This window comes from Aspergillus welwitschiae (assembly GCF_003344945.1).
Source record: "Aspergillus welwitschiae strain CBS 139.54b unplaced genomic scaffold BDQ94scaffold_32, whole genome shotgun sequence".
In the NCBI taxonomy this organism is placed as follows: Eukaryota; Fungi; Ascomycota; class Eurotiomycetes; order Eurotiales; family Aspergillaceae; genus Aspergillus; species Aspergillus welwitschiae.
In genome coordinates, this window is record NW_020798726.1 from 205,217 (window position 1) to 212,345 (window position 7,129).

The 7,129-nt window shown below is 48.7% G+C and overlaps 2 protein-coding genes across 2 annotated transcripts; one reads left to right on the forward strand and one right to left on the reverse strand.

Annotated features, from left to right (window-relative positions):
- Positions 1 to 446: 446 nt before the first annotated feature.
- Positions 447 to 1,519, reverse strand: BDQ94DRAFT_149492 (uncharacterized protein). Its single transcript, XM_026767391.1, has one exon. It carries the CDS (start codon positions 1,312 to 1,314, stop codon positions 1,048 to 1,050), a length of 267 nt encoding a protein of 88 aa, XP_026623093.1. The 5' UTR covers positions 1,315 to 1,519; the 3' UTR covers positions 447 to 1,047.
- A 4,109-nt stretch (positions 1,520 to 5,628) lies between these two features.
- BDQ94DRAFT_149498 (uncharacterized protein) lies at positions 5,629 to 6,881 on the forward strand. Its single transcript, XM_026767392.1, has one exon. The coding sequence runs from the start codon at positions 6,269 to 6,271 to the stop codon at positions 6,635 to 6,637; it is 369 nt and encodes a 122-aa protein (XP_026623094.1). The 5' UTR covers positions 5,629 to 6,268; the 3' UTR covers positions 6,638 to 6,881.
- Positions 6,882 to 7,129: the final 248 nt, after the last annotated feature.

Genomic DNA, 7,129 nt, shown 5'->3' on the forward strand with positions numbered 1-7,129 from the left:
CCACTAAGTATATGCAGCGACCGACGGGGAGAAACTGAGGCCTGCGCTCGATGCAATTGGCCCCACGTGTTGGGAGGCGCAGGGGTAGACATTCGTCGGTGCCTGAGGGAATGGGCAGAGGGGGCCCGAAGAGGAATGAGGCTGAAGGCAAACGAGACTGATTGACTCCTTCAGTCAGCATAGTCTCGACTTCCCCGAGAATTGTCAACTCTACTTGCATAGATTCGAACAATGAGAGATTTTGATCGAGTAAACACCTCATTGTAGTAGGCAAGGGTCTCATCCTCTTACGACCTGTCCATCTACTAAATGTTTAGCATATTCAAGGTCAATCACCGAGGTTTCCCGAACGGGAAAGACAAGTTGTCCAATCAGAAGCAGGTGTGGTTTGAGTTTCATCAAAAGTCCACCAATGAGCCAAGTAATTGCGGCGAAAAGTCAATGGCAGTAGGAATGGAGGCAGACGGTGTCCTTTTCACCGCTGTGGCTGCGGCCTCGGACCTGGAGCTGAAGCTTATCGTCAAGGCGGATCTGAGCCGGCCGCGGCTTGGCAGTCAGGCTCCGGTGCAGGCCAGAGCTTAATAATGCGGGTATCCCTATAGGGAGCTAGCTCTCCAGAGAGAAAAAAAATGAAAAAAGGAAGTGATAAGCATTGTCGGATGAAATTTTACTTGAAGGAGGAGACACAGTATGTGAGTATTACCTACTGCGGACAAAAGGTGCTACGAATACGAGAGAAAGAAGAGGCGGGGGCTCCTTTTTCAAGATAGTCGATCCACCGGAACCAAAGATCAGTAACTGCGCCAATTTCAAAAGGGTAAACAATCATGATGGGATCCTCTTGACCGGTCGAGTATGGACATCTAGACGGTGGCGCTGTCAATCCGACCAACACCACGCCACAGATCCTGGCGATCAAACGTGGTGAACGTGGTCTGAAATCCTACCACGCACAGAGAAAGAAGGTCGGCCTCTATTCATCTAGCGCAGTAGACTACAATCCTTCGCTGCGGCAAAGGATTTTTCGCCCGGACCGATCAGTGTCTTCTAGAATTTAGACAGGCACCAATCAGTTATCATGGGTAAACGTGCCCGTGGCTTTGCAAAGAGGCTGGTGAATATTCCTGCCGGATCTCCGTGCCAACCCTTTCCAAGGCTCTTAGCTTCGCCGTTCGGTGGATAGCCTGCTTGATAACTTTTTTGGTCGGTACTTAGATCAGCCCCGATCCGGTTCGGGTGGAGGCTAATGGTCTCGGAATGAATGGAGACGGGAGGGGGGAGAAAAAAAAAAATGGAGGCAGAGGCGGGGCCCATGGTGATTCTGCATGATGATCTGTTCAACAGGTCGCTGATGTGAGGTAGTCGGCCTAATGGTGTTCAGGTGATGTGGTTGATGATTGGAAAGGCGTTGTGCATCACTACGCAGTGGTCACTGCTTATCGAGAGGATTAGAGGGAGCATCAGCTGATGAGACTCCCCCAGCTGATCTGCTGACATGAAAGAGAATTACCATAATTACTTCGCTTCGGGGCGAGTGTCGGCCTCGTCTGGAATGAAGACCAGATTCCAGATTAATATTTATATTATTATTACACAGGATGCGGTATTATTGGCATGATAAGAAAAAGGGTTTGCGAAAAGTATCAAGTGTACCAATTATCGGGAATTCCGTCGGAAAAATCATCAAATCATTTTAGGAGACTTTAGAATGCTAACTGTTGACACTATCCCTAGAACGAGAGCACTTCGGAGATTGCTCCGTGTGAGAATGCAACTCCAGCTTCATTTTGTGGTTAGTTTATTAGGCTATTAAATTAGTTGACATCTGACATATCCAGTCCGCGTCAAATCTGATCTGGGCTAAACGGGGCACTATTGCCTTTAGTAACCAAGTGGTCCAGTCGGAATGTTTGCAAGCTGAATTAAGACACCCCTTCCTTAGGCTCCGGGAGCTCTGGCCAAGTGTGGTGCCTCTCCTCCGTTCTAACTGCCTTGAATCCCAAAACTGGCCCCGCTCCTTCAAACCAGAGATGGATCCTCGCCAACAAGTGTCTATGACGATAGAACCGAATCCAGTGTTCAAGTTTGTGAGTGGTTCACGGCAACGAGGATACACCAGGCTGCAGGAATGGGACTCCTTAGTTGATGGATGCCTGGCCGTCTAAGCCATTGTCTGTCGTCCGTCCCCAGGTAGCATAACTAAGCCACCGTCAGGGTTCCATGCATTGGTCCATCAGAAGAAAGCAACGTCATGTGCAACGCCGCATCACCGTTGAGCCTTGATGACATTGACAGCGACTCCTGCTGTTGTGCAAGGCAGAAAGGATGGTTACTATTGCAACTACCTCGTCACGGTGGTGAGGGGAAATTGTTAGTGACCAAAAAGCTCTGTAACTATACCCGACGGGATCTTCCCGTCCGTTCCGGTAAGTACAAACATGTTCTGTTTCATACTGTTTCCCCGGATATATTTACCATGCATTGAACCACTCCTCATCCAATCCGCACGTATTAAGTATAAAGAGTATTTGCATCAAAGTGGAATTTGAGGCAAGCTTAGAGTTGGAGATCCTTGACCGATGACGGGCCGGTGGCTTTGATGGAACTATGGTATGAGAAGGGTGGTGGCTTCAGCCACCACGTAGTACACAATACAGGAACATATCGATGTTTCTGGAAGACCCAAACCAGGTGAGGCTCGGCACATATTCCGATATGTCACACAATGGCAACACAATACCAACACAACATCCCTCATTTAGTTACTGTGTCCGGACTCGGTATGTAGAACGTGCAATGGTTCGTAATTGGGACAATCATGGCTGGGTTGAAAGACCAGGATAGCCCCTGAAGGTACTACCTCATACATGGGTGCTGTCTGGGCTGGTCTTTTGCATACCTCTCTGACCAGCAAAAAGTTACACTTAACCTCGCTTGCAGGTTGGCTAGTATAACAAGTTATTATCGCCGCAAGTGCCAGTGGAGTCGGCTTTGTTTCACCTACAAAGTGACAGCATCACTACGTTTGATTATTACGCATACGCAGGATGGTCGGTAGTACTTCGTACTTCGTTGTACGGAGTTCCGCTGGACCCCCAGGAGTTAGCCCAATCCCTCAGGCTAAGATGCTACTACTAGCATCTAGTCCCCATGTCTAGTAGCGCTGCTAGACACCAGCGACCTGCTCCGGGAGCCTCCAGGCGCCGCGGCTGTGCCTCACTTTGTGCGCCCAAGGCTGGCGCTGCCCGGCAGGCCTTCGACTCCCCTAAAAGGCGCTGCCAACTTGAGCCGCAACGTTCTGAATTCTAGGTCATTTCTAGCCAGCGATCCTATTCAATCCTTCCATTTCCTGTCGAGACCTCGACCTCCACCACCTATGGGCGCTGCAACTGCAACGCTGTGCTACAGTTGCCTGACCGCTCGAGGGAGATGATCACTGCATTGCATCTGATGCATAACCTTCAATAAGAATGTGATTATAAACAGTTATCCCGGATTCGATTAGTTACACGGCCCATTCCAACCCAGTCCCAGACACATGGATGGGCTAAAATGTCCACCCCCTCGTCCGGTCGTGTAATTTGTTACGAGTCAGTGTCCTGGCGTGCTTGACGTCGATTGCTGGAATGAAGTTGATCCCTGCCGCCCACTTTCTTTGTTCTCTTCGACTTGGTCTCCACCACCGAGGATTGCGACATGCTGGAACGAGCCAACTACTGACCTGCCGAGCTCCGCCATTAATTAAAATGGGCCTTCTTCATAGGTTGTCTGCCTGGCTTCCCCGGCGAGGAACCCTCACGTGACCGAATGCAGCTGCGGCTACGCGTCGGATGAGGAGAAGATGGTGGGAACTAAGGCAGAACAGGTGAGGGTCGCCGTCGGGGATATGGCAGAAAGTGAGCTAATAGTTGAAGTTGTTGTTGTAGTAGTAGTTTAGTACCTTGTCTGGATCACTCCTCGTTGCAGCAGGTGCGACCTTCTGTTGCTACTTGCTAGCTGTCGTTAAGCAAGCAGTGGCCAGCTTGTCCTCATGGAGACATGCCCCAGAGTAGGTCCCCTCCACTCAGTCAGGTTAGTTCTCCTGTCTTTCATGTACGGAGCAGAGCTGGGGACGAAGGAATTTGTGACACTCCGGGATAGGATCTACAACGGGCGCTGACAGACGGATGATCATCCGCCTTTTTTTTTTATTTTCTCATTATTTTCATTATTTTCTTTTAATTTCTGCTTAAATGTTATGGCGGTCTGCCCATCATATTGCAGACGGAGAAAATGGCTGTTATTTCCTCGGAACCTTCCCCTCGCTTTCTGCCTGAGCGCATGCGCGTACGCATATCATCCAGATCATTAAGCGGGTGATGGACTAGTTGGCTCACTTGCCAGAGTCATATGCTCGAACCACTTGCATGGGGTAAGCCAAGAGGATATGCTACGCGCCTGAGTTGGGTTTGGAGCTTGCGCAGATTGACTGTGCCGCAATTCTGACCCTCAGCCAATCTGCGTTCGGCTCTAATATGCCGTGTAGCATTGCATCGTTGAAACCTGGGACTAACGATGTCCAGGCCCTGATAATACTCACTGGCACCATACAATTCCCCTTGTCATATGGAGAAGAGGAAAGTGGCCATCCGATTTTGGGTAATTCTTTTGTTGCCTCGTACAGTAAGTCATGGCCGAGGCGCCTCCGCCCTTTATTTAGGGTGGTGTTTCGCGCTTGAATTTTCGATACAGCTAGCTGATAAGCTGCGGATGGCAAGTCCCACTTAATGAAACTGTAATCGTCTTGGCTTTTCCCTGCGATGCCAAGCTAATGGACTCGAGGAGCTGAAGGAAAGGGAAAGCGTAGGGAGAAAGAAGATTGGAGAAAAGGCTAGAAAGGTTTGGGGGCGCGTGCTGCTGATTGACTCGACTAGCAGACAAGATAAGTGAAGGATAACGGCTACCACACCCCCAACGATTTCGAGTTAATCCTGCGCTATCCCTCTTATATCAATTTCTAAACGCAATACGCTGAGTAGAACACTCATCTTCCTCACACCTAGCCCAGGCACACCGGAATTCAAAAAGCGAGAGATACGAGAACTGGGGTGATTTAGCAAAAGCCCATCCCGTGATTTGTGTGCTCGTCTGCACTAGTTAGTTAGGATGAGTTCGGGGCCGATCGGCGCCAAACGGAGTTGTGGAGATAGTGACACAATTATCGGTTGTCACTCCTTCTTTTTCCCTGGCCATTATGGGTCCTTTTTCAGGTTGAGGATGTGGAACTTCTCGGCTGAGTGTGGGGGGTTCAAGATTTGCTTTGTTTGTGTGCTGCTGCTGCTGCTGCTGCTTCTTGCTGCTGCTGTGGCCACGGTCCACTCTGCCTAGAACAACCCTTCTCCTGTGGGTGTGTGTGTGTGTCAGGCACGGTCGATGAAGGCACCCGACCGACCTTGAAGGGTGATTTCATCGGCTTCCTTACAGCCATCATGTGCGACATGTCTGATATATGCATGACTTTGATAATACTGATATCAGATCTACTGCCTGAGAATTTCAGCAGCCTGCCTCTTTTCAGTCATAGAAAAGAGATCTGTCAACACTGCCTATTCCTTCGATCTTCTTTATTTTTTGTTTTTTTCTTTTTCCCTTTTTCTCCTCTTTTCCCCTACATCCATGGATGATCCCTCGTAAGCAAAATTACCTTACCGACCGGGTCTCTCTCTGACACTCTCACCCACAGAGAGAGTCCTTCCAAATCGGGCGTCCCCGTTGTCTCTCAATCATTCTCAATTCTCTCGCTCCAGACTCGTCCGTCCCGGATCGTCATCGCCGAGCCCCGCCGCCTTCTTCTTTTCCTGTCTTGTGCTTGCTAAAACTTCCTCAGGCTTTAAAAAAAGGGCCCCCAAAAACATACCACCGTGCTCACCCAGGATGGATCCTCCCAAGACAATAAATGGGTCGGCTAGTCTTTTGACAGTGACGGGTTTCAATCCGCGGCACACTAGTGGGTTTGAGGATGTCAGTCAGGCCCGGCCTGAAGAGGCTGACGACTTCGTTTACTCCAGATCGTTCCTTCAGCGGCACTTGCCTCGGAGTGAGATCGCAGTTCGGTCGCCAAGATAGAAGCAGGTCCAGCTATGATTCGTCTGTTCGTCTACTTGCCAAAAGGATGGTAATCCTTCACGGATCTTCAGCCCGCCCCTCCTTCTTCGCCGAAGATTGAATAATGAACACTTATTATTAACTATTACTGATGCCAACAAAAGGGTTATAATAGGTTGTGGTAATGATGGCATCAACGTGGACGGCTGGTGACCTTTCTTCTGGAAAAATAAGAAAACAACGATGTAATCATTACCGAAGTAGGCTAAGCAACTTAGGCCTCAGCTTATATGGCAGGGTCTTTAATCTATTTTGGCCTGGGTTTTTATACATACCCCATAGTTGTGCCGTGTTGCCAGTCGCAATGCTACTTTACCGATCAAGAAGGGGGTGGGAAAGTGGAAAACAAACAAACAAAAAAAGGCAAAAGAGAAAAAGAAAACAGGCTACATACCCTGTCTTTTGGGATTCATTACATACATTCAAACCATCGTGCAAAGTACTACGTCGTAACCGACAGATGAGATCATCTGGAAATTCAAGTATCGAATAAGGAGGGGGCAGGCGATCGTCTCACGGCTGCAGAGGATGTGTTGGCAAAGGTCTGCAGATTGTTATCTGGACCGCGCGGTTCTGTTCGGGATGATTTTATCGTCGACAGGAACGGTAAATAATCGCAAAAAAGGTTTACCCGTAGTTTTCTATGTGGGAGGATCACCTCATAAGTAAACTTAGTATTATAATCAAGTTATCTTTTCTTAAACGGGTGACCGAAGCAAGAGTCAATCAAATTGAAGGAAAACCAGAAATCCAAAAGGATTGAGGATGGTGGTGGTGGTGGTGGCCTCACGCAGTCAGTCAGTCAGTCCAGTCAGTCATGGCTAATCTATTAAGCTAGGTTGGGGCCATCCATCCCCATGGCCCTCCTCTTTAGTTAGTTAGTTAGTAGTAGTAGTAGTAGTAAGTCGTTAGACTCTTTGTGTACTTTTCCCTATTGCAGCATTTGTTCTTGTGTGCCCATTTACCTTTTTTTTTTTTTTTTTTT